Raw genomic sequence first — 26832 nt, 5'->3', positions numbered from 1 at the left:
GCGACACTGCCTTCCCGAATACGTTTGCACTGAATCCGTGTTGAGTGAATGAATGGACAAGTAGTAGCAAGAGAGCTGTGTGCTGAAAAGCGACAGAGCTGTTCCCACTGTCCAAGATCCAGGAGTAGCCGGATGTTCTTTAGTTGAGCCTGGAGCTAGACTTTGCAGGAATCAGACCCTCAGAGGGAAGACTCTGAATGACGTGGACTATCCGGCACTGGCCGTGAGATCGTCCAGCCATCCCCGCCACTGTGACCCCAGTCCCAGCCCTATGACCTCCGGTCTGGACAACTGCAGAAGCCTCATCATGGGTCTTCCTGCTGCCACCCTTTGTCCCCAACTCTCCGTCATGCACACAGCCGTTGGAGGGATCACTTCAAAACATGTACCAGCACATGGGACTTCTCTGCTTAAAGCTACCGTGGCTTCCCATCACGGTTGGAAAAAGTCACACTCGTTCCTTAACCCTGAGTATGAAATCCCAGCAAGGCCCCTCGTGGCTTGGTCCTGTCCGCCTTGCTACCTTCCCTTATTAGGGTTTTCCTCTTTTCGTTTGCACCGTAGGGCTTTTGCTCTTTCCGTTTCCCCTGCCTGTACCTCCTTCCTGTGAACTTCACACGTCTGTCTTCTCCCTGCCCGCAGGTTCCCAGCTTAGACATCTCACCTCCCCCAGGAAGCCTTTCCTGCCTGACCATCCTGTCTGAAGTGGCTGCTGCCTCTCTCAGGCATGCTCCATCCCTCTCTCTTGTTTACTTTTCTTCATGGCGTTTGTCATAATCCGAATGATCTGGTTTATTTATTTACTTGTTTATTAACTGTATCCCCCACCAGACTATAAGGCCATGAGCACAGGGCCTGCCTGTTTTATCCTCACTGTTTCTCCAATGTCTTGAGTAGTGCCTGGCACATATTATTGGTTGAGAATCGAGCATTTTGAGACCAGGAAATACCTTCACTTTCTAGTAAATTAATCTAGGGGTTCTCAACCTTGGCACTATTGACATTCAGGGCTGGAGAATTCTCTATCGAGGGCTCTGTCCTGTGCTTTGGAGGATGCTTAGCCGCATCCCTGGCCTCTTCCCATGAGATGACGGCACCTTGGACAAGGGTCATGGTGATGGAGGTGATGAGAAGTGAACAGGTTAAATATATATAATAATATCATGTGCAACTCAAAGGAAATGAATCCCTTAATTTTAGAAATGAAGAAGGGAGCTAGAGAGGGGAAGACCTTGCCTTGGGGCCCTGTGGCTTGTTCACAGCGTTTCTCCTGCAGAGCGGGGGCTCCCTGTGTATCCCCAGCACCTGTTTACCTATCACGCAGCAAACATGTGTCTGAAAGAATAAATGAGTAACCGTGGGGCCCAATATGGCATCCTTAGGGAAGCCTGCTCATTCTCCAGGTAAGCCCTTTAAAGGGTTCTATATTCATTGCTGGGGATTATGTGACGGATTCTGTCTCCCCCACTGGACAGGGAGCTCCAGGAGAAGACAGTTCCTTCACTGAGCCTGGCACAAGGCCTGGCACACAGGAAGCTTTCCATAACCAGCTGTCCAAGGTAACATGAATGAATGAATGAATGAATCACCAGGCTATACAAACCAGCTCACCTCACCCTTTCTTCCCCTCACCTTGCGTTTTTCCTCTTAGCAGTTATCAGCAGCTGCCACTTTGCATATTTATTTGTTGATGTGTTCACTGTCCACCTTCCTCCACTAGAATCCAGAATTCCATTCTCAAATTAGATTTTAGACTCTAGAATGGAAGCTCCTGAAAGCAAGGGCTGTTTAAAATTGCAGCCTGCCCCCGTCCCCACCCCGCCCCTATCCTTCTTCTCTGCTTCATTATCCCCACAGCGCTTATCAGCGTCCGACATATTCTTTGACTTTCTTGGTTTGGGTCTGTCTCCAGCCGGCTGCACGAGGCCAGAGGTTTATGTTTGGTGTACAGCTGTATCTCAGAGGCTTATCCTAGTGCCCTGCGCACAGTAGGCGCTCAACTCACGTTGTTGACCGGACCAAGGAAGGCGAGATTGCAAGGCAGTCAAGGGAGGGAGCGCAGGTGGGAAGGGGCGGACGGCCGGGCGCATCTCCTTCGCCCAGACCCCCAGCCCGCCCCCAGCCTCACGAGCAGGCTGCGCCGGGCAGGCAGGAGTTAAGCGGCGCGCGCGCTTCCGACCCGCAGGTGGCGCCGTCCCGCCTCGGTGCCCGACTCCGGGCGCTCCGAAGTGCGGGACAGAATCGCAGCGAGCGCGGAGCTGAAGCTCAGTCCCGACTTGTTGATCTCGCTCAAGCAGCCGCCGCCGCCGCCGCCGCGGGAGCAGGAGGAGGAGGAGGTGGAGCGGGAGGAGCCGCCCGATCGCGGTCCTGCCACCCGCGCCCCCGGCGCCCGCCCGCGCCCCTAGCCTCGGAGAGCGCGCCCCGGCCCCGCGGCGCCTGCAGCCCCAGCGCGTCGCCTGCCCGGCCGACGTAGGCCGGGCCCAGCCCGGCCCCGGGTCCGCCGCTGCCCGCGGGCGGGGGCGCCCGGGCGGCCGCGGCGATGCGCGGTCCCTGGCCCCGGGAGGCGGCCGCCCTGGGGGTGAGTGTTGCGGCGCGCGGCTCGCGGCGGGTGCGCAGGGGAACACGAGCAGGGGACTCGCCTGCTGCAGCTCGGCCTTTTGGTCTACCCGGGCTCCGCGGATCCAGGCTTGGGGGGCGGGCAAGGGCTGGGGCCTGGAGAGGCGCGCGATCTCCATTCCGGGGCTAGGGGAGAGGGCGTGAGCTTCATTTGCCGAGGGGCTCAGAGGAGCCCCCGAAATCACCAGTGCGCGGCGGGAGGAGGGCGCATTTTGAAAAGGCCAGAAAATTCATCTCGTTTCCCCGCCTCCCACCTCCCCCACCCCTTCCCTTCCAAGCCCCGGGAAAGGCGCAGAACCCGGAGTTATAAAAAGCCATCGCAGGAGAGGAGCGAGGAGGAGGAGGACGAGGAGGAGGGAGGAGAAGGGGGCGGGGAAGGAGCAAGGGGAGGACGGAGCAGGTGGATCCCCAGGGCTCTGCACGCCCCTCCTGCGCTGGGGTAGGGGGCGCAGAGGGAGGGGCGGGACCCCGCGCAGAGCTTGACTTTGCGTCTTCAGGGCACAGCTCGTCGCCAGAGCGACCTCAAAGATGTTCCCGTGGCTTGGGGAGAGGGGTCGCTCCGGGACAGCGGGGCTGTAGTGACCACCTCGTCTAATGTGACCTCTGACAAGTGGCCTCCTGAAACCCCCAAGAATTCCCCCAAATCTTTTAAGATTTAGAAAAAGCAAACCCGCTGCCGCCCCCCTCCCCCCAGCTCTCAAACCCTAATTATCTCAGAGCGGGGGAAGGAAAAGATAAGAAGTCTCAGAAAAAAAAAAAGTTTCTCGTGCAGCGCCCCTTTCTTCCCACTGCGGGGCCAGGTTAGGGACTCGACGGGGAGACCCAGAGAGAAGCGAGTTTCAGCACTCGATGGGGCGGACAGCTCCCTGGGCGGTGGGTCGGGTCGGGGCCGCAGGAGCCCGGGTGGGGCCTCCCGGGCCCCCGAGGAGCCTCTTGGGGGCTCTCTCCCCGCCCGGAGGGGCGGCCCCTCCCTCCAAACACCGGGTAGGGCGGACTTCAGCACCTGCTGGAGGGACAGCACCCGGCCATTCTGCCCCCTGAGCCGCTTAAGCGCTGGGAAGGTCAAGGCGGGCTGGGGCCCCGGCGGAGAGGTGGGGAGGGGCCGCGCCCTGTTTGCTGACATGCGTCCGCTTTCTGCCTCGCAGCCGTCGGGATGGAGGTGAGAAGACGGCCGTGACGCGCGCCCGCGCGGCCCCCTGCACCCCCAGCAGCCCACAGCGCTCCCTGCCCCCCTCCCCCGCAGCAGCCGGCCTTGCCGTCCAGTGACAGCGGCCTGGGGGGGCAGGGGGGGCGGGGGCGGCCGGACCAGAGATGCCGGCGGGCATGACGAAGCATGGCTCCCGCTCCACCAGCTCGCTGCCGCCCGAGCCCATGGAGATCGTGCGCAGCAAGGCGTGCTCGCGGCGCGTCCGCCTCAACGTCGGGGGGCTGGCGCACGAGGTGCTCTGGCGCACCCTGGACCGCCTGCCCCGCACGCGGCTGGGCAAGCTCCGCGACTGCAACACGCACGACTCGCTGCTCGAGGTGTGCGACGACTACAGCCTCGACGACAACGAGTACTTCTTCGACCGCCATCCGGGCGCCTTCACCTCCATCCTCAACTTCTACCGCACAGGGCGGCTGCACATGATGGAGGAGATGTGCGCGCTCAGCTTCAGCCAAGAGCTGGACTACTGGGGCATCGACGAGATCTACCTGGAGTCCTGCTGCCAGGCCCGCTACCACCAAAAGAAGGAGCAGATGAACGAGGAGCTCAAGCGAGAGGCTGAGACCCTGCGGGAGCGGGAGGGCGAGGAGTTCGACAACACGTGCTGCGCCGAGAAGAGGAAAAAGCTCTGGGACCTGCTGGAGAAGCCCAATTCCTCTGTGGCTGCCAAGGTGAGTACGGCATCTGGGGGCTGCTGGGCTTGGGGCTCTGCCTGCGTCCCCACAGTGAGGACCACAGCTGGGGGACTCTGGTTTAGTTCCCAAATATGGAGACCGCAAAGGGAGAGGGGCTATGGCCAAGACCTCAGAGGTGAGGACCAGCTCCTTCAGACTGTTCCTAAGTGGCATTGGTCACCCCATCCTTTTATTATTCAATACTTTATACCCCAACTCTGTTGGAGAAAAGGATTTGTAGAGACATAAGAACCCACAGCAAGAGGATGAACACTACAATTAAGAAAGAGAGCAGAGAGGGACAGTAAAGCCTTGCTGGCACGGAGCAGAGTTGAGTTTGGTCTGTTTTACCTAATGCCCCCTTGTGAAGTCCCAGACCCAGGCTGGAGGGGTCGCCCTGCAATTTTGTTACTTATCCCTATATTTATAACCCCACTTTGCCCCAAGAAAGGAAAGAGAGCAGCTTACAGACATGCTTGGAGGACATCGAGATATAGGCAGTTGTAAGAAAGAAAAGAAAAGTAAGAAAAATGAGGCAGAGGGGCTCTGGAGGGGTGGGCGTGGGCGTGCGTGACGCCTGCAGCTGGCCCTGGGTGCTTGTGGGCGAACAGTCACCCCTGGTTTGTTCTTTCTTTCTTTATTTGGTGAGTTTATTCCAAGAAGGGTTTGATGCAGCTTGTAGAGATGCTTTGGCTGTGAGAAGAGGATGTAAATTTCAAAATAGGGGAGAAAAATGAGACAATGTGAAAAATAAGGCAGGAGAAGGAGGCAGGAATGAGTTCGATTCCACCGGGTGAGCCAGGGAGTCCTGTGTGCTGCCGGGTAAAGGCACAGGCTAGAAGGGACTGAGAGACCTGGGTGGGGGCCAGGCCAGGACGGGAGGTCGTCGGTTGAGCCACTTCTCTGTAAGGGGCCGGGATTCAGGGATGCCTCGGAGCCATGGGGGTCTGACTTGATGTGGCCAACATGCTGGGTGTCGGGAGTAAATGCCAACACAGTGTGTTCAGCGATGTAAAAGATGTGATGTGCGGCCCTAGGGGAGTCTGGAAAAGAAAGGTGTTGATGTCAAAATCTAGGAAGACCGATTTAGGAAAGACATGTTCTCTCTCTGAGATGAGGGCCAAAAATGGAGGGGGGGGGCAGGTAAATGTGTCTGTGGCGGAAGAAAGGGGGAGGAGGAGGTCTACGTACCGCCACGATGCGTCAGCTAGGGCTGCCTCGTGTCCAGCCTGGCCTCTCATTGTGGGATGCCCCTGGCTCAGCTGGCCCTCACTGAAGGCCCACCTGCAGGGCAGGGTCTGAAGGGCCCTTTCCCCAGGAGAGGCCTCTGAGAGTGGATGCAGGAGGGGGTGCTGGCGCCAGGGTGGAGGGAAACCCGTTGGATTTCTCTCTTCCCTGTGGACCCTGAAGAGGACCTAGAGGTTGCTAGGCCTGGTTTCCTCTTCTGAGGCTGCGGGCTGCCTCTGGCCATAATCCTGCCCCAGGTTCATGTCTACGGAGCCTCCCTCTTACAGAGTCACTCGCCCTTAACCAGCTTAGGATCAACAGACTTATTTTGCTATTTCCAGGCCTGACATGAATTCCTCCCCTCCACACCCCAGTTGGGCCCAGACACGACTCTCCCTCCTCCCCGCTGTGTCCCTAAAACACGAGTGAGGGGCAGGGGAGGGGAGGGTGGCCCTTCCGAAGGAGCAGGCCCAGGGCTGGGTCTGGGTTGGCACTGGCAGCAAGGCAGGGGGGCCCAGGCTTGCAAAAAGTGGTGTTTGGAAATAAACAGCCTCATTTCTCCCTCGGGTTAATCCGCTTGCAGGGACAAGCTTCGTGACCTCTCTGTGATCCAGGCTCAGGCTGCCAGCTCACATTCCTGGCAGATGGACGGTCTAGGATATTCTGCAGCCAGAGCTGACATGGGGAGACAGGCAGGCAGGCTCATTTGCCCTGAGGAGAGACATTCTGACTGCCATTGACCAAGTATCTACTGTGTACAAAGTGTAACAACACAATTAGTCCTCATATCAACTCTGTATTATTATCCCACCTTTCACTAATAGGGAAACTCAGAGCGGTTAAGTGATCTGCCTAAGATCACACAGCAGGCAAACAGAAGTAGCCAGAAATTCAAGCCCAAGTGTGATTTTGAAGACCCTATTCTTTCTGTATGATTAAGTGCCACAGTCTCCCTGCTTCTGCTTTTTCCCCTGCAATCCATTCCCCACACAGCAGCCAGAGTGAGCTTTTCAAAATGTAAATTGGATCACATTTTTCATCTGCTTAAAATCCTCCAGAGGTTTCCCATCACGCTCAGAATAAAATCCAAACCCCTCACACGGCATGCCAGACCCCACTGAACCCGGCCTCCGTGACCTCTCTGAGCTCATCTCTTCTGCTCTCCTCTGGTTCACCTGGCTCCAGCCCCACTGACCTCCTTGCTATTCTCGAAACAGGTCAGGCTCTAAGCCACTGCAGGACCTTTGCACTTGCTGTTTCTGCTGCCTGGAATGCTCGTCCTCAGTTTGTCCCATGGCCGGCCGCTTCTCCTCATTCCTTATTTGAGCAGGCCCCTGCCCAGATGTCCCCTCCCCAGAGAGACTTTCCCCGACCCTGTCTAAAACAGCTGCTCTCCCCTCCTCTCCATCGCATTGCACCGTCTGTCCCACATAGGTTGTAAGTGCCATCTGAAATTATATTTGCTTCCCTGTGTGTCTCTGTCTCTCCCCCACAAAAATACAAGCGTCATAAGTTGTGTTCTCTGCTCTGTTCCCAGCACCCACCGTGGTGCAGGCCTGGAGGAGCTCTGGCTGATTATGTGTGGAATGAACGCATGGAGCGAGCCGTCAGTCAGCTGCTGTGTCTCAGGGCCTGGGGATCTGTCACTCCTTCCTCACTGCCCACCTGCAACCCAGGTCCCTGTGTCCCTCCTTCAATGGTCTGCACTTCACCCACGCTCCATCCCCCAGCCTGGACGCTTTGCTCATCACAACAGCGAGGCCTGTGGAAATTTCTCAGAGACCATAGGATGAGACAGTCAAACGGAGGGTCATTTCTGGTTGGCCATGAGATATGGAAACGGCCATCGCTCATGTGTATAAGAGCCAGGACAGACCTGGTTCCAGGCCCGCTTCCACCACCTCCCCAGTTTCTGGCCTTAGGCACATTCTTCACCTCCCCAGGCCCCAGCCTCTCACCTGTAAAATGTAGGTAAGAGGCCATCACACAGTCGGGTTTGTCGAACTTCAGCGTGGTGCCTAGCACATAGTAGATGGGGCTTATTGTTATAAATAATAAAGAGCAGAGTCCTTCCCCTGTGGCTGGGTGGGCTGAGTCGTGGCAGACCCTTTCCTTCTGACAGCAGAACCGGGAGGCTGAGCTGACGCTGTTAATAATTGATGGGATGTTCTGGCAACATGAAGACAAGCCAAAGCGCAGGCCCCAGCCTTCACCATCAGTGGAGTTAAAATCAGAATCCATTAGGCAAAAGGCTGTGGGATTGGCTCTTGTGTGGAAGCTGGAGTCAGCCCCATCCGCGGGACAGGGCTGCTGACCGGGCCACCGCTGGGTTTCCGCTTTCTCAGAAAATCTACAGGCTTTTCTCAGTGGGAGAGAGGGGGAATTAAATTGCCGTCTGGGAGAGTCTGTGCACAGGGTTAAGGCCCTAAGATAATTTCCTAATGTCCAGAGTGGCTTTTGTTTATTGTGCCGGGCACTGATTAGCGACACTTTATAAGCACTGTCTCGTTGAGATCCCCTCAGTAGTCTGCCAGTTTGGGCTGCAAGTAATAGAATAGAAAACTCAAAGTGGCTTCTCTCAGGAAGAAGTTGCATCATTTCACATAACAGGAAGTTCCAAGGTAGCTGGTTTTGGGTTATGGCTCCATCACGCCGTCAGGATTCTAGATTCTAGGTTCTACATTCTTTCCGGAGGAATCTTTCTGTTCCTTCAATTCCTGCAGGTGGCTTGGTCCTCATGCTTGATGCCTCATGTCACAAGATGGCTACCCAGTTCCAGCCTTCAAATGTAGACACATGATGGCCAACCAGTGAAGAGGGGCATTTCCTCCTATGAGCAATTTTTTTTTAAAGATTGGCACCTGAGCTAACAACGGTTGCCAATCTGCTTTTTTTTTTTCTTCTTCTTCTTCTTCTTCTTCTCCCCAAAGCCCCCCCGAGTACATAGTTGTATATTCTAGTTGTGAGCGCCTCTGGTTGTGCTATGTGGGATGCCACCTCAGCATGGCTTGATGAGCGGTACCATGTCCTTGCCCAGGATCCGAACCGGTGAAACCCTGGGCTGCCGAAGTGGAGCGCGCGAACTCTACCACTCGGCCACGGCCGGCCCCGTATGAGCAATTCTTTTCCCAGAGAGCCAAGCCTTTCCCAGGAGCCCACCGGACAGATTTCTTTCTAAATCCCGTTGGCTGGGATCAGGTCACATGCTCGCGCTCCAGCCGCAGGGGAGCCTGGGAAAGCAAGTGTCAGCGTTTTCAGCTGCGGGGGCGGGGGGCGGGGGGGATAGCTTTAATGAGCCGTATGAATACTCTTTTACAAAGAGGAAGTGGGGGCTCTGAGGTGAGGTCACATGCTGCAGCTCACACAGCTAAGTGTTGGGTAAATGTTTGTTGAGGGTTGAAAACCACAGAGCCACGGTTTGGACCCGGGTTGGTCTGCTTCCCAAGCCTGTGTTTGTTAATCCTGGGATCTCCGGCAGATTGCTCAAGCTCCTTGAGCTTCAGGGAGCTCGTCTGCCAGTGGTGATAACAGCGGTGTCCACCTCTCGGGGCTGTTTTTGATGATTCAATGAGATTTCAGATGTGAATGTAATTTGCAAATAGAAATACTTTATAAATGTATGTTACTATTATTATTATTATAATATTCCAAAGTGGGAGGAGTCTTTACTTAGGGACATTGGTCAGTAGTGTGCCCACCACAGATTTGATTAAGAATCAGCTCGGGAGCCCGACAGATGTGGTTCATTTTGCAGCTCCATCACTCACCAGGAACACGGCCTTGGGCAAGTTGCTCTCCTTCTCTGAGACTCAGTTTCCTCATCTAGGAAATGGGGGCTGTAATGGAGGCCACCTCCCAGGGCCGTCAGGACATAATCTGCATAAAAGAGCCTAACTCAGTGCCCGGCAGGCGGTAAGCATCCAGTAGGTGACCATGGAGACTATTCGTGTCGTCACTGAATTGCTCTGTTCTAGCTACACCCCTGCTTGAAAACGTCTGTTGCGTGGTGTTGACTGTAGGATCGCTGCCCGCCCCCTTGGGGTTTCACGCCTCCAGTGTGGCGATGCGTCTACTTCCTTGGCCTGAGCCAGGGGGATTCATGTATTATCACCAAGAAACACGAGGGAAACCAACTCAGAGTCTGTGGGGCCACTTCTGTGCTGCGAGTCATCCGGCTGAGGCTCCTGCTGGTCCCAGCTCGGTCATCCAGGATGCTTGTATTTATTCCCAGGAGACAATACGCCAGAGTTTCAGAATCTCAGCTGTGGGGCCACACAGACCTGGGCTGGAATCCCAGCCCAGACATTTCCAAGCTGTGGGCTTTGGGCAAATCACTTCACCTCCCATAGTTCCCATTTCCTAATCTGTAAAGGCAGATGACAACACAGGCCACCTCCCAGGGTTGCGGGGAGGAGTAAGTATGATGGTGCGTGTGAAGTGTTGAAGCCGCGCTTCGTGAATCCAGCAACCCCGTTGGATACAGGGAAACATGGGGAATGCTTCAACGACTTGACTAGGTCACTCGAGCTGGTGGAAGATCAGGGACAACTTCCAGGCTTTTCTGCCCTCACCGTTGCCCTCATGGAGGCTTAGGGAGCTTTCCATTCATCCAGGATGCGTGACCAGGAGGGGTTTGAAAGTCTGTAATAGGCTGGAGAACGTGGAAGTGCTTAGGAAGGAAACGTGCTCACCGAGTGAGCAGTTTGGGGAAAGCTTCATTAATGGAAAGGGACACGCATGCCTTAAGCACCAGCTCCATCCCGAGCACGTCAGGTGCTTCCTATCCTGGTGAGCATCGTGGATGGCGGCCCTGCCTTTAGAGCTGGTCGCCCAAGTTCAGAGTTTGGCTCCTCTGCTCGCTGACCACGTGATTTTGGATAAACTACTGTGCCTTCCTGTGCCTCGGGTCCTTCGCTCGTGAAATTGGGGCATAGCAGTGCCTGCCGCGTTGAGACGCCACCAGGATTAAATGAGTTGACGCAGGCAAAGCGCTTCACATAGAGTTTGGCATGTCGAAAGCCCTCAATAACCGTTAGGGTTTTTTCGTTTTTAATTGTCATTGTCTCATTTCATCCTTCTGACAATCCTGCCAGATAAATAGCTCCTTTTCAAAATATTCTTCTTCTTATAAAACGGTACCTGCCTGTTGTAAGGCGAGGCTACGTAACTCACTTGATGTCTCACAAGCAGTTGGGGCAGAACAGCGACCCGACCCTGATAGAGGAGATGCGGCCAGTGTCCCACCGTATCCTCTCAGGTCTTCCCACTTCAGGGCAGCTAGCTCAGCTCCCAGCGGCCAACACCTGTGCTTTGTCTAGAAGCTTCCTCTGGCCAGTGGGGCCTAGTAAAGACAGGGAGCTAATGCCCCACCCAGGGCAGCTCACTCTGCCAACTGACGGGAAAGGCATAGAGACACTGCAGCTCCCTTGCCCTAGATGGGGATGTAACTCGGAGGTGCATGGTCTACACTGGCCCCCGAGTTCCTTGCAGAACTAAGCCCCAGGTGTCTCCAGTGGCTCCTTGCTTGATGACACACCCTGCCTGGCCTCGTTTCCGCATCTCACGGCCCCTCCCCCCACTAGTGGTTTCTGGGATTACCTCCCGCGTAAGCCACTTGTACTCCCGTCCCTGCCTTTGGATCTGATTCTGGGGAAACCAACGAATGACCTCGGGGACCTCATGTAGTCAGAGCGTCCTGGTGTTGTGTTATGCGCCAGGAAAGCATCACACATTCAACCCCATACTGGGGACCGTCTTCAAAGAAGAAACTCCAGGGCTGGCGGGCTCACTCAGCCTCATCGTCTCCATCTCCTGGAGGAAATAAAAACAATAGCGGTGGGAGGACTCCCTGACTGCAAGCCCGTGGTCCGGCCTCCGTGCTGTGTGCATGACCTTCAGGAAGTGAGAAGCGAGCTCCAGGATGCCACCAGCTCTCCCTTTCACCTTGGGGGAAGCTGAAGTGCTGTGAGGTGAGCGAAGTGTTCAGCATCTCCACCTGACCTGGGAGTGCTCCTACCTCCTGGTCCATAATGACCTTGCCCCCAAAGGCTACTGGATGGGACTACTGGAGACGCAGGGTCAGCCTTGAGCATTATTTTGATAGCTGAGGCCCTTCCTTCTCCCTGAGGTGGGCTAGTCTTGATTTGGGCGCCTCTGGTAGAGGTGGGCCTGACCAGGTGAGACCAGGGACAGGAGGAACACCCCAGCCCCCAAATTAGAGGCACGTAGGGTGGGAGCCAGAATTCACATGTTAATATAGAGGGCACCAATTCTCCTTAAAATGTTTTCCTCGTGACCATGTGGGACATCTTCCTGCAGACCTGGGTTCAAATCCCACCTCCAGCGCTTCCTGGCTGTAGGAACTCAGAGGGCGCCTCCCCTCTGTGAGGCTGGAAAGGGCGCGTAATAAAAGGGCATCCTTCACAGAGCGTGGTGTCAACCCTGGCTGCACGTTTGGGCCTCCTGAGATCTGAAGGGCACCCAGGCCCGGGCCCCACAGTGGAAACGCAGCCCCTGGGTGATGTTTTTTATTTGCGGTAAAATACACTTAACATAAAACTTATCATCTTAGCCGTTTTTAAGTGCATAGTTTAGTAGTGGTAATATATTTACATTGCTGTACAACCAATCTCCAGAACTTTCTCATCTTGCAAAACTGAAACTCTATGCCTATTAAACAATAACTTCCCATTCCCCTCCCCCCAGCCCCTGGCAGCCGCCTTCTGCTTTCTGTCTCTCTGAATTGGGCCACTCGAGGTGCAGTATTTGTCTTTTTGTGACTGAAATAAGTCACAAAATATCATCAAGCATAATATTAGCATGATATCATCAAGGTTCACCCGTGTCGCAGCGTGTGTCAGAATTTCCCTCTCCTTAAGGCTGAAGAGTATTCCATTGTGTGTCTACACCCCATCTTGTTTATCCGTTCAACTGTCGCTGGACCCTTGGGCTGCCTCGACCTTTTGTGACTAATCCTGCTAGGAACATGGGTGTACAAATGTCTTTTTGAGACCCTGCTTTCAGTTCTTTGGGGTATATATCCAGCACCGGAGTTGCTGAATCATGTGGTGTTTCTATTTTTAATTTTTTGAGGAACTGCCATACTGTTTTCCATAGTGACTGCACCATTCTACATTCCATCAGCAGTGCACAAGGGCTCCAACTTTTCCGCGTCCTCACCAACACTCGTTGTTTTCTGGTTTGTTTTTTTTAATGGTAGCCATCCTAATGGGGGTGAAGTGGTGTCTCACTGTGGTTTTGATTTGCATTTCCCTAGTGATCAGTGATGTTGAGCATCTTTTCATGCGCTTGTTGACCATTTGTATATCTTTTTTGGAGCAATATATAGTCAAGCAATATGCCCACTTTCTAATCAGGTTGTTTGTTTTTTATTGTTGAGTTTTGGAGTTCTTTATATATTCTGGATATTAACCCCTTATCAGATATATGATTTGCAAATATTTTCTCCCATTCCATAGGTGGCCTTTTCACTCTGTTGATTGTGTCTTTTGAGGCAGAGGTTTTTAATTTCGATGAAGTCCAATTTGTCTATTTTTTCTTTTGTTGCCTGTGCTTTTGGTGTCATATCCAAGAAATCATTGACAAATCCAGTGTCATGATGCTTTCCCCTATGTTTTCTTCTAAGAGTTTTATACTTTTAGGTCTTATTTTTAGGTCTCTGGTCCATTTTGAGTTAATTTTGTATGTGGTGTGAGGTAAGGGACCAACTTCATTCTTCTGCATGGGGACATCCAGTTTTCACAGCACCGTCTATTGCCCTGATGACTGACTCACAGGGAGGGCCCAGAAGCCCATCACGGAGGAGGGCCCGGGGGTGATGGGGGTCAGAGGCCCTAACAGGCTTGGAGCTCTGTGCACAGTGCTGGGGACACGGGGAGGCGCCGTCTGGGTCAACTGCTATTAGGGTTGTTGGCTGGGATAACAGACAGTCCCCGACACACCCAGCGTGGCTCCACCCTTCCCCTTTCACTCAGGAAGGCTTTGTGGACTGCAAGTGAGAGAGACTGAGACACGAGTGTGAGTGACACGTGTCCAGAATGTGACCACTGCTCACCACCCTACTGTTGCCTCCCTGGCCCAGGCCCCATCCCTTCCCACCTGGGCCAGTGCAAGTGGCCCATCGGCCCCCGTGATCTGTCCTCCATGTGCAGCCAGGAGGAGCCTCTGTAAGTCAGATCAGCTCACTCCCTGCTCAGAATCCTCCCATGGCTCCCGTCTCACTCAGAGAAAAAGCCGAAGTCCTCACCCATGCCCACAGGGCTCGTGATCTGGCATCTTTCCTCTCTCTCCCAACACCCTTCCAACCTCCTTCCCTACCACCCTCCCCCTCTGTCACTCTGATCCACCCACAGTAGCCTCCTTGCTGTTCCTCAGACACACCAGGCACTCTCCCACCTCAGGGCCTTTGCACATGCTGTTCTTCTGCATGGTCCAGTTTTCCTGCAGACAACCCCGAGACTCACTGCCTACATTGTTCAGATCTCAGCTGAGATGTCACCTTCTCAGCGGGGTAGTCCCTGACCCCCCCCAACAGAAAGTAGCACTGATGTCCCAGCAGGGGAGAGAGTGAGACCATCCGCAAAACACACACGGACACTGACTGCAGCAAGGCCACTGTGCAAAAGATCGTGCGACAGGTGGAGAGGATGGACACTAGCTGGATATTCGATGTCATTGAGGGATTAATGCTACCTTTTAGGTGTGATCATGCTATTGTGATTATGTTTAAAAATCTTTATCTTTTAGATATACACACTGAGGTATTTATGGACGAAATGACAAGATTGAACACACATGTAATGTTAGGTTGGCGGGGGGTGCCGTGAAGAAGGCCGGCAGGGAAGGGGGACGGAGTGCTCAGGTGAGGGGTTAACCAGGGTGCTGGGGAAGGGCCTCACCTGGAAGGTGCCCATCAGGCAGAGACCTGCAGGAGGGAAAAAGGGGAGCATGGGGACTGCTGGGGGAAGAGTGTTCCTAGTGGAGAAAACAGCATGTGCTAAGGCCCTGTGGCAGAAGCATGTCTCGGGCAGACAAGGAACAGCTAGGTGGCCAGTATGGCCAGAGCAGAGTGCGCCAGTCGGGGAGTTAGGGAGAGGAGATCAGAGAGGTGACCTTGTCTGTCACGGTTGGACTTCGGCCTCTCCTCTGAGCCCCTGAGCCTCAGCGCTGGCCTCCCTACCTCCAGGCTTCCTCCTCCAGTCCCTCCTCTGCAGGAAACCAGAGCATCTTTCTAAAGTGTAATCTGTTCGTGTAAATCATCTCCTTCCAAAACCCCTTTCCCGGTTCCCACTGCCCCCAGAGTAAGTCCAAACTCCTCCGCCAGACCTTCGAGACCCTGGCTAACCGCTCCACCTTCCTCTGCTCCTGTCTCCTCTCCAGGGTCCCTCTGCTCCCCCTACACCGCCTTTCTGCATTCCCCAAGCACTCTGTCCCTCCCTAGTCCTGCTCCACCCCTTTGCCCAAGCGCCCTTCTTCCTCTTGTCTGCCTGCAGCCTCTCTCCCCCGCCTTCAAGGCCCAGCTTCTCCCTCCCTCTGCCATCCACACCCCCGTCAGGCAGCCCTGACTGCTGCTTCCTCTGTGCTCCGGAAACCTGACGTTCACACCTTCCTCGCATGAAACACTGAGGAGACTAGCACAGAGACTAGCTTGTGGGTTGTTCTGTGGGTGCCAGGCCCGGCCCGCGGAGACATGGAAATGCTTGAGAGAGCAGGCTCTGCAGCGCGACTGCCCGTGTTCAAATCCCAGCTCAGTCACTTTTGAGCTGTGTGCCCTTAGGGGAATGACAACGTCTCTGATCAATTTCCTGATCCATAAAATTTGAGGACCAAGGTTGTTGTGTCCATTCTGTATGAAGCACTCAGAGCAGTGCCTGAGACTCAGCAAGTGTTCAGAACCAGTTAACTATTACTATCATTGCAGTTAAATGTTAGTAAACGCTTGTTGAATGAATGAATGAGCAAACCTGCATGATCTTGTAACGACTGATCGGAGGGGTCTCCCTTACAAGGCAGGGGTCTCCCCAGTAGACCCCTATCTCCTCCCACCTTCCTTGTCTCCCCCTGCCCACTACCATCCCACCCTTCCTGGGCCAGGAAGAAGTGACCTCTTGGCTTCCACTCACAGCACGGAGACAGGATTAAACAGACCTAGAGGCGTTCCCCAGGCCCTGAGCGCTCCGTCTGTGCCCTGCGGGAGGCTGGTCTCCGCGGAACTGCCCACTGTGGCCCGCCTGGGGACACCGTCTTGGAGAGAATGACAGAGAATGACGTTACGTTTGCCAGTTCCACCCCAGCGCGCACATCCGCCAGGTAATGGACCTGGAACCAGACGGCTTCTAAAAATAGACCACCCTATCTCCCTAATTGCTACCGAGGGCCCATCCCTGAGTGTTCCCAAGGCCTGTGTGGTGCTTGGGGCCCTTGACTTCGGCCCCCCTGCCTCTCAGGGTCCTTGTAGACTTGACCGTACAAAGAGGCAGGCCCAGGATGGCCCTGCCAGGGCCGTGTGAGAAGAGAAAGGAAGGGCAGGCTGAGACTGAGCCAGCCTTCCACTGGCTTTGTGTCTGGAACTCCCACTGTCTGAATGGAGCGATTTTCTTTCATCTCCTGTGCCGTGGGTATGTCCACACGTACTTTATTGTTCCTTGAAATACTGATGGCAGTTTGATTCAGTCGTTCCTCCCTGTTCCTGAGACGATCCTTTTGGTTTCAAAGTCAGCCTCCTTTCTAGGCTTCTCTGGTCCTTATACCTTTATGTGGGTGTACGTGCATGTTTTGAGGTCCTGCTTCAATGCCACCAGTTGCTTGTGTGACAAACATTCATTGTATCTTACTATGTCTCGGGCACCATGCTGGGTGCTTGAGAAGCACTCCTGTATCCATTAGTTAGGATTCTTTTGGTTGCAGGTGACAGAAATGCAGCTCAAATGGACTTAAGCAAAAAATGTCATGAAAAAGTCCTGGGTTAGGTAAGGCTTCAGGCAGGGCTGGATCCAGGGCCTTAAATATGTTGTCAAGACGTGGTCTCCAATCTCTCTAAGCTCTCTTCTGGTCTTGTGGGCTTCTCAGCAGGCTGCACCAACATGGCTGGACAGAAAGCCTCCAGCAACTCCAGGCTTCCATCCTGAGGAAAAAGCAGGTCTGTTTCCCCATAGTTCCAGCAAAATCCCAGGGCTGATTTTCATTGGCCCATCTCTGAGCAAATCATGTAGCTGGGTCTGGGTCACATGTCGATGGCTAGAGCTGGGATGAGACTGAGAATGGGGAAGAGGTGGTTCCCCAAAGAAAAACTGAAGTGCTGTTACCAAGAGAGGGGAGAATAAATGTAAACTGGCAAAAAGAGTCCACAGCCATCGTGGAGCTTGTAGCCTCCTGGAGGGAGATGGGCATTAACCAAACAAAAAGTTAAATGAGAGAATAATCACGTAGTGTAATACATGTGTTGTGAAGGAAAGAAAGCGGTTGTTTGGATAGAGAATAACCGGGCACGGCCGAAGAGCCTCTGAGCCCACGTGGCCCTTCCTGGGAACTTGGACCTGACTTTTCTGCTCCCCGAGCTGCAGAAGTGACCTTTCTGCGACCAGTTCTGCGTCCCCTGCACCATTTAACATGCTCCGGCTTGTATTCTCTTTTCCTCTGGACTTCTCTCCCCGACCAAAGCAGGATGTTCTCGAAGTCCAGGCCTGTAGCTTATGCATTTCCGTGTTCCAAAGCAGGGTGGGCGGCCCGTTTTTTAAATAAAGTTTTCCTGGAACACCGCCACATTCGTTTACCTGCTATCTAAGGCTGCTTTTGGTGACAGCAGCATTTACCGGAAAAGTTTGCCCACGTGTGTTCTAAAGTCACCTGAGGGCCTGATCCAGAGGAGGGGCTCTGTCAGAGGGGGTTTGCTGGAGGGTGGGAGGGAGGGAGGGATGGCACAAGCTAGCTGTGTGACCTTGAGCAAATCGCTTAACCTCTCTGGGCCTCTGACTCCATATCTTGCAATGCCAGCTGATGCTTTGCATTCATCAGATCTCAGCTCATATGTCACCTCTTCAGAAAGGCCCCCCCTTGACCTTGAACGACCAGTTTAGACCTGGTGGCACTTACGCTGTTTCCGTGGTAAGACGTCTCTCTGGTTTATTTGAGGTTAGGCCCGCCGGGGCAGGTGTCCGTCCCTTCCTGTTCACTGCTGTTTTCCCTCCTCTCATATGCCATCGCCCTGGAAAGAACTCTGCCACATGTGAGCTATGAGACCCTGGACAGAGAGACCCTTCATCTCCCTGGGCCTCAGTTTCCTCAGCTGGAGAATGGGCGTGGTAACTTTGCCAAGCAGGAAAGACAGGTGCACACCCCTGTGCCAGGGAGGCCAGCAGCGCGGGCCGAGCACAGGGTCTGTGATCATGCTGGGGGTCTTCCTTCTCCCTTCCTTTTCTCAAGAGGGAGAGAGGAAAGCGAGTCTGCCCCAAACCTTGCCTTAGTCCGGCCTCTGATGACACCTTGCCCGCTGGCACTCTTCATGCAGTGACCATGCCAAGGAGTGGCTGGAGGGGAGGGGGCCTAGACACTCCCCAGACCCTCTCGCCTGGCTCTGTCACACCCCCCATCCTTTCACAGAAAGCTCTATGCAAATGCACCCAAGGCAAGTCCCCTGCTCCCCTCCCCCTCCCTCCAGGGTGCTGCCCCCAGGCCCCCCACCCCTGTGTAAAAATGTTAGACCCTTGCCAGCCTCGTGACTGGAAGAATAAGCCAATCCACACAGGTGGTTTTCCAGACAGATTAGGAGAAGACAAATGGATGTGTGTGGGGGGGGTGGGGGGTGCTGGGTGCCCCTAATTACTGAGGGATCCACTGGCAGGGCCGGCTACAGAATTTGTGGGGATGCAGTGCAAAGTGAAAATGCAGCCCCTTGGTTCAAAAATTCATGAGAATTTCAAGATGGTGACAGTGGAGCATTAAGCCAAGCTTGGGGCCCTTCTAGTCACAGAGCTGCGCGCGACTGTGTGGGTTGCAGCCTCTAAAGCCGGCCCCGCCCACAGGGAGAATGACGTAGAAGGCCTTAGGGATGGGGAGCAGAAGGCCCTCAGTCCCGGAGAATTTGTCAAGGGACAAGTGCCTCCTGAAGCTGCCTGCCTGGGGACACAGAGGCCAGAGCAGGGACCTCCGACTCAGACGGTCACGGCGGCCGAGGAGGTATGTTAACAAGCGGAGCAGGTGGCCGGGAGGACTGCAGTAGGGCGAGCTCAACGGGAAGCTGGGTAACACTCGGCCCGGTGTCAAGGAGGCAGCAGGGAGTGGTGGGGACTGCGGTGCCCCAGAGCAGATGATCCTGAATGAGGAGGCAGCTGCTAGTCAGCTCCAGGCTGGGTTCCGGGCCCAGCAAGAAATTTTCATTTTCATGCGAGAAATCCCAATTTTCAATGTTGGCAAATAATTTAAAAAAATTAAAAACAGTCGAGTGGGCCAAACAGAACACATCTGGGGGCCACTTGCGGCCTCTGGGGCTCCCCTTTTTGACTCTTGCATCATGGAACGTTCAGGTGGCTAGAAATGGGAGGGGGCATCATTTTTTGCCTCTGAGGCCCCCCAACCTGGAAGAGGGGGAGGCGGAGGGGGTACAGCTTGATTCACAGACGCAACAGTTCCCTCTCCCTTCTCCTTACGCCTGGCATCAAGCACAGCGAGGGGTGGCAAGTGTTTGCTGAATGAATGCCTGTCCCACCCAGCTGGGAGTTGGCTCTAAAACCCTAGACAGCTCGTCCCTGGGGGACGCAGCACAAGTCAGAGAAATTCATGGGTGAACCCTAAACTTATCAGCTCATAGGATCCAGTGTCCCCACACCCAACCTCCAAGGACCCCGGAAGAAAAAGCTGCTGTGGTGGTTAGAAAAAGCGCTGCATATTGAAGGAGCACACTGGCCTGGCTCTGAGCCTCAGCTTCCTCATCTGTACAACGGGAAGAATAAATTCCCCAGGGTGGTCCAGAGGACTGAGTGAGATAAAGCGTGTAAAGTGCTCAGCAAAGTGCCGGACGTGCAACCACCACAAGCCCGTGTTATGTGTATTGTTGTTTTCCTCCTCCTCGCCCTCGTCCTCTGAGCACTGGGCTTATTTCTAGGGCCTGGTGGCCTGCGGAAGAGTTTATTGTGTAGAATCAGACTTTACATCCTGGCGGAGGAATGTCGGCTCTGCAAATTCGGGCTGGAAAGCTTGGGCATTCAGAAATTTTCGGTGGAGATTGGGGGCCGGGGGTTGGGATTTTGCGTTCGAGGTTGGAATTCTGCCGCTCGAGACAACTGTTGCCGAGTCCGGTGTCGGAGCACCGCCGTTCAAGGTCACCGCTGTGGAATTCAAGGTCAGAAGGCTGCAACTCGCGGGCAGAATCCTCAAATCTGTAATTGGACCCAAGGAGCACACGGCCAGAGTGTCTCTACGCGGAGTCGAAACTCTAGCGGGCAAGGATGGAATGCTGACGTCCCAGGCTGGAACTCGTGTCCAGAGTCAGAATTCTGAGGGTCAAGGTGAGGACACGTCCGTGGCTCGTGACCGGAATTCTGGCAGGCACATCCGGAACGCTGGCGTTTGGAGTCGGAACTCTTGTTCCCAACTCGTTCTTCTGTGGGTCTCGTCCCTTATGTGTGTCACTAATGCAGCCTCGTCACCCTCCTGGCAGCAGTTCCTGTAGAAACGCAAACCACAGAAGGTCCCCAAGCCTCCGGTCAGCCAGCGGGGTTCTGTCACTTATGCCTCTTTCTCTTACTGTTTCTGATGCCGTCCACTCAGGCGGTGCCGGTAGAAGTGACTTGATCCTCAGGGAGGCCAAAAGCCCCTTAAGCCTGTAGTCAACTCTGCTTAAATCCACTCCTTCTTGCTGGCTGACCTGGAGGGGGCGGGGGGGTGGGAAGCAGCCCTGTCACCACCCCCCACACGCCCGGGGGCACTTGCTTGATCTCAGGGCCCTATTGTCCAGAGGAAGGCATCAGTCAAGGGGCAGAGGGGAGCGCCAGGGGCTTGTGGCTCCCTGGCCCAGGAGATGCACAGCTGGCAACAGACAGGTGAGGAAGTGGAACAGTGTGCTGGTCGCTGTGGTCACCACAAAGGCTCTGTCAGTGCCAGCTGGACAGGGAGCATCATTGATCGTGGGGTGGAGAGGCGCTCGGAAATCGTCTTAAACTCTGCTTTCCATGGTGCGCATAACGGCACTCAGCGGTAGGGGGTTGGCGGGCACGATTCGCTGGGTCACGGCCCCTGGGAAATGGTACCGGCACACCCTCCCACGACCTTGACCCCCCACTCCTCTCCCTTTAGTTTTTCACCGCCCTGTTCACCACCTCGTGTGTTGCATGCGCCTCTGGCTTTGTCTGTCTCATCCCACTACATTAGAAGCTCCATCAGAGAGGGGCTTGGTCAGCTTTTCCTTCTCTCTTCCCAGTGCGAAAACTGTGTCTGGCATATAGCAGCTCCTAAGTAAATAGTTGTTGAATGAATGAATGAATATCACACCTTCAGATACGGTCTTAGAGAGTTTTCCAGGCTCTCGAATCATTCCGTGCGGAGCCCACCTCCAATCTCACCCACTCCATCTGCACAGTGTTTGGGTGGGGGTCAGGGATGTGCCAGTAGGGAGGACCTGTAACCCTGCCATGGCTTCTCATTGCTTTCAGGATAACTTCCCAAATCCTTATCTGGCCACTCAGGGCCTGTAAGGACTACCACCCGCTGTCACATGGCACACACATCATATGGCTCCCTATCTCCTTTCTCAGATCCTCAGGACAACATTCTGGGTCTCACCTCGGGGCCTTTGCACATGCTGTGCTGACAAGAACAATCTTCTAGCCTCTACCCTGGCCCGTTTGGCCTCCTTAACTCATCCTTTACTACTCTGCTTAAACACCCTTCTTTTGACTCCCTAAACTTGATGTCATTCCAGGATCCATGAAGGGCCTTGGCATCTCTTCTGAGAATTAATCATTAGGCCCTTGGTCACCGCTTTTGGATTCCAAAGTTCATCGCTGTGGGGAGAATCTCCCTGAGCTGGAGGCTCCCTATAAGAGGGCTGGCTGGACCCCATTCCCTGCGCTCAGAAAAGTGCAGAACCTGGCCCTCCTCCCAGATGGGAGACATTCTCGCACAGAGGAGGAGGCGTTTGGTTTCCCAGAGAAATTCCTTAGCTGCCCCCAAAGCCTGTCCCAAGCCAGCCCTTCACTGGGGGCCCTCCGTCCCTCAGTTCCTTCCCACCCTCCGGCTGTCTGGGCCGAGCCCAGGGCCTTACTGTGGACTCTGAGGAGTTCCCAGGGCACAGGCCAGCCTGTTTCCCTGACAACAGTGACAAAGCCATCACTCACATAGCGGTCTTACAGGTGCTCACCCATTCGGCCCTCACAGCACCCCGTGAGGACAGACTATTGTTATCCCCATTTTACAGAGGAGGAAACTGAGGCCAGAGAGGCTGAGTACCACGTGCGAGGATGCAGCCAAGAGGTGGCGCCTGAAGCCCCGGAGCCCAGCACGGAGCCACACCGCACTCTCCTCTCCTTCTCTCCGTCCCCTTGCTTGCTTCTTCCTTTTGTTCTTAGTCTTCTCGTCTTTCTCTTCTGGCTCCTCTCCTTTTTCTCTTAAGTGACTCAAACTCCCCAAGTTATTGAACAATCCCAACTGTGTGGATGTTTTGTTGTGTTTTTCCAATTCTAGAAACCAGAGGGCAGTGGGTTTTCCCGCATCTTTATGATGTCAGGGAGGGCGGCGGGGGGAGGGGTGGGAGGTTTCCATTTGACTTGCTGGAGAACGGGGTGGGGGAGGGTAAATCTCCTCCCAGCAGCCTACGGGCTCCATGCAGCCAGGACCCCAACTTCTCCGACTCATCTCCCACCACGGTCTCCTGGCTTCCTGTGTCCAGCCACACGGATCTCATACTTACTAAATTCCTTCCTGCCTCAGGCCTTTGCACATGCTGTTCCCTCTGTCTGGAATGCTTTTCCTCTCTTCTTCACCCAGTTATTGTCTGCTCATCCCGAAGCTGCCAGATCAAATGTCACCTCCTCTGGAAGCCTTCCCTGATCTCTGAATGGGTCAAATCTCCCAGGGATGGTTTTCAAAGCTCTGTGTGCCTCTCTCGGATGGTCCTTGTTCTCACTGTAATTTCACATCCGTTTAAGCGATTATCTGATTACTGCTTGCCTTCCGCCCGTGTGGACTGGGAGCTCCCCGAGGGCAGGACTTCTCTCTGTGTTCGTCAGTCTCCTGCACCCAGCGCTGTGCCTACCTCTGCGTGAGCACTCCATCAAACCGTGTTGAATGAATGGATGGATGAGTGAATTCAGAAGTTAGCCAAAGTTGGCAGAAAGCAACATCACGCTCCTTCGAGTGGGTAGTGGGGTAATCTGAAATGTGCAGCTGGAACTCCAACCAGAAGGTTCTTATCCAAAACTGAAAGGAACGAGGGCACCAAGTTCTTTATAATCAGCTGAATCTCTTCTCTGGTGCTCAGAACGTGTTGAATGACAATTACAGCATCTTCTACCAGCTTTTCAAAGGTACCCACTTGGGTGATATTTTATAGGGTGCTGTTGAATTTTCCTTAAGCAAACGCCACATATGAAGACTCGAAACCCAGGAAACAGAAGTTCTGAGGGAGGTTTTTAAATGAAGGATCTCGGCAAATTCACCAGAAATGTGATTTACTTGGAAGGTGCACTACCCTTGGGGGCGAGTGGACATGGGTCAGATCCCAGCGTCACCACTAGTGTCTGTGGCCTCGGACAGGTCACTTCCTCTCCCCGAGCTGAAATTGTCTCCAAACTCCATCCTCCAAGCACCCAGGCCAGTAGAAAGAGAGATCCTCTTCCCTGGCCATTCCAGCAAAAGTCCCAGAGTCGGCTCTTTGGGACACACTTGGGTCACGTGCTCATCTCTGAACCAATGCCTGTGGCCAGAGGAGGACATACATGAGGGGACCAGCTTGGGTCATAGACCATCACTGGGTCCAGGGGAAACACCTGAAATAGGATTTGCTTAATATTTGTCTTGAAATTAATTCAATTATTTTCCTTAAATCAAGTTGTATCACGAAGAATTGGTACCATTTGCCATAAATCATGTTATGAAATTCTAGCCAGGCGCTGGAGCCTGACACCTGCTGTCTGGGTTAAAAGGGGAGACAGCTGTGTGATGGAGAGGTGTGAAAGTCCCCTTAGCTTCACACGGGGACCTTCCCCGTAGGACAGTCTAAGGTCTGAAGGAGCATGGGAAAGGCTGGCGCCTTCTCACCCTGAGTCAACGTGCTTTGAGGTCCCTGTGCAGCTAAGCCAGTCTCGGCTGCCCATGAAAATCATCTTTGAAAAATCCCAATGCCAAGCCACCCCCCAGACCAATTAAATCAGAATCTCAGGGGTGGGACCCAGGGACTGGTACTTTTCAAAGCGCCCAAGGTGATTCCACTGTGCAATGAGGTTGAGAAATCCAGATTTCAACACATCTAGTGCTGGTGGAGTGTGGCCTGCAGTGGCCTGCACAGGGGTTCAGCAGGTCCACTGGCCTGCCGGAGGGGGCTCACTGGGATGCTGGCGTGCCCTGGGCTGGTCAGAGCGTATCGGAGAGCAGCCTCCCGTTTCTGGAAGGAATTAACTGAGCAGAAGTCCAGAGAGGGTCATTTAACACTCTCGAATGGGAAGGAAATGCTCATTCATCTTCCAGTCCAGAAGAATTCGATTCAGGGATGAAATTCAGCTCTCGCCCTAATCCTACCCCCACTATCTGGGGACCAACAGCTTGTTACCTGAACTGGCTATTACCTCTCCATCTGTCTGTCAACCTTCCTAGACCCAGATCTGCTGCTTGCCAGCTGTGTGGCCTCCAGCAAGTCACTCAGCCTCTCTGGTCTTGAGGTTCCTCATCTGCTTATGGTAGCACATTGCTGAGCTGTGTGATCGTTAAGGGCATTTCCCCTCTGGAGACCTGTGAGTCTTCATCAGGGAGGCAGCCACAGGCTCCTTAACCCCACACCCAGGCCCTAGGTCAGGGGTTCGCAAACCCCGGTGGAATGTAGATTCCCAGGTCTGTCCCCCAGACCACAGAGTCTCTAGGGGCAGGCCAGGATCTGCATTCTAACAAGGATCTCCAATGCCTCTGACACAGGTGGTCCTCGAAGGGCTCTTTAAAAGCATGCTGCCTCCGCCTTAGGGTTCAGCATCAAAGCCACTTAGCCAGGGATCCAGCCCGTACGAGCCACGCCCTCCTCACACAGCCTCCTTTTTACAGGTGAGGAAACTGAGGCGCAGGGGGGCCGGGTCTTTTCCTAAGGCTTTGCCGGTGTTCTCTTGTCTCTCGCCATCCATTTTTAAACGGCAGCTTCCACGCCTGCGTTCCTTCTCTCTGCTCTCTGATTTTCTTCATAGCAGTTAGTACCTTCTCCCCACCCCCTCCTGCCCGCGTGAATCCTCGCTCCGTGTGAGCAGGTGCTGCTGTCTTGTTTACTAAAGTACCTCCATCTCCTGAATTAGTACCCAGTACACAGTAGGTGCTTAATCAACGTCTGGTAATGAATGAAGTCGCTGCGCCTCTCTAAGCCTCAGTTTCCCCATGTGTGGAGTTTAGCCCTTGGCTCACCCCCTCAAAATGCCGAGCTGATAGGGGTTTTGCTCACTGTAGAGTGCTGTGCCCAGGTGAGGGCAGTTTAGCTTGGCCTGGGTGCAAGAGAGGAGTGGCCCTGCCCTTGGCCCTGCTCAGGGCTGAAGGGCCTGGTGCCTCTCACAGCTGGGGTGGGGGCTGCAGGCCAGGCCCTCACCCCCGAGGACCCTCTGTGCCCTGTCACCTGCTCCGACACACCGCTTCTCACGACATAGGATCTCACCATCCCCCCGGGGCCCATCCCGGGGCCTCCGCTGAGGCCTGGCCAGGCCACTTTGTCTTTCTTCCCCCTGTAACCTATCTGCCCGGCCTGGTCCTCAAGCTGAGCCCCTCCCTGTCCTCTGTTGGCGAGGCCTCCCCAGCGGGCAGATCAGCTCAGGGACCCTCAAGACTCCACTTGTGACATGCCGCCCCCCATGCTTCGCAGACTGTGGAGTCTGACATGTGGAACAGGGCTCACTTGCTTTCCGTTGGCCCAGATATGCCACAGTGGCCGTTCTGTTTGCTTTGTTTTTCAAACGCTGGATTCAATGGCCTGCCATGGAGGCTGCTGGAAACTTAACTTCAGTTCAATGCAGTCTTTTCCTCATCTTTCCTCTGGGGGTGGTCCTAACTTGGGGTGGTTCAGGTAGTGATGAATTAATGCTTAAGGGGGCGGTTGGGGTGCTGGATGCTGTGGGTGCCTCACCCACACCCCCTCTCCAGGCCGGCGCACCCCGCCTGACTGTGAGCTGTGAGCACCAGCTGCTGACAGCGCCAGCTGCAAGTGCCCCTCTGACAACTGCCCTCGGCCGGTGGGAATCACCTGCCTGGGGCACTGCGGCCCACCGCAGACCCCCCTCCCGCCAGGCAGCCTGTAGCCGAGGACTCCCCGAGTCAGGGGTACAACGCTCAGCCTTCTTTCTTTAAGGTGAGATCAACTCCGGGTGCAATTCAGGCTCCTGAGCTCCCGGTGGGATCAGGCCAAGGAAGCTAGCTTCCTGCCGAGACCACACACGTCCTAGGAAGCTCCCGCCCTGCCAGGCCCTGCTTGCCCCACCCGCTGTCTCCTAGAGGCACTTCCTCACTGGATCACCGCATCAGAATCCTCGTCTCAGGCTCTGCTTCTAGGGACCCCCACCTACCAGTCATGAGGGGAAGCGATCAGTGTGTTTAAAACTTACATCCTTACACAAGGGCTAGGGATTGACAACTAATAGGGACCCCCGTCCAGGGCAGTCTGCCCTCTCCCCAGCATCCCCGCCTTCCTCCCAGTTCCCCTCCATCTTCAGGATGGGCTCTCATGGACCCGTCCCCACAAGCACGGACCCCAGGCTGCTCCCCATTGTCCCGCTGGGCTAAATAATTTTGCTTCTTCTGCTGACTTGGTGGGGACGATGGCCAGAGTGGGCTGCAGTCTAAGCATTTGTTCGCAAAGGGCTTTTAAAGGCTGGCCGGTCCTCCCCCCTTGCCCTCTCTGCCAGGAATGCTCCCCGTCCC

At 54.7% G+C, this 26832-nt stretch overlaps 1 protein-coding gene across 1 annotated transcript in view; it reads left to right on the top strand.

Moving 5' to 3' along the window:
* The first annotated feature begins 1913 nt into the window (after nucleotides 1–1913).
* The window catches only part of KCNB1 (potassium voltage-gated channel subfamily B member 1), a 105947-nt gene continuing 81028 nt past the window's right edge, over nucleotides 1914–26832 (top strand). Inside the window, exons 1-2 of the mRNA XM_044748749.2 lie at nucleotides 1914–2578; nucleotides 3762–4494. Of these exons, the coding sequence (XP_044604684.1) occupies nucleotides 3928–4494 (567 nt within the window). The 5' untranslated portion in view covers nucleotides 1914–2578; nucleotides 3762–3927. The remainder of the gene's footprint in view (nucleotides 2579–3761; nucleotides 4495–26832) is intronic.

The sequence above is a fragment of the Equus asinus genome, chromosome 15, assembly GCF_041296235.1.
Source record: "Equus asinus isolate D_3611 breed Donkey chromosome 15, EquAss-T2T_v2, whole genome shotgun sequence".
NCBI classification, from domain to species: domain Eukaryota; kingdom Metazoa; phylum Chordata; class Mammalia; order Perissodactyla; family Equidae; genus Equus; species Equus asinus.
This window is presented reverse-complemented; position numbering and strand designations above follow the sequence as displayed.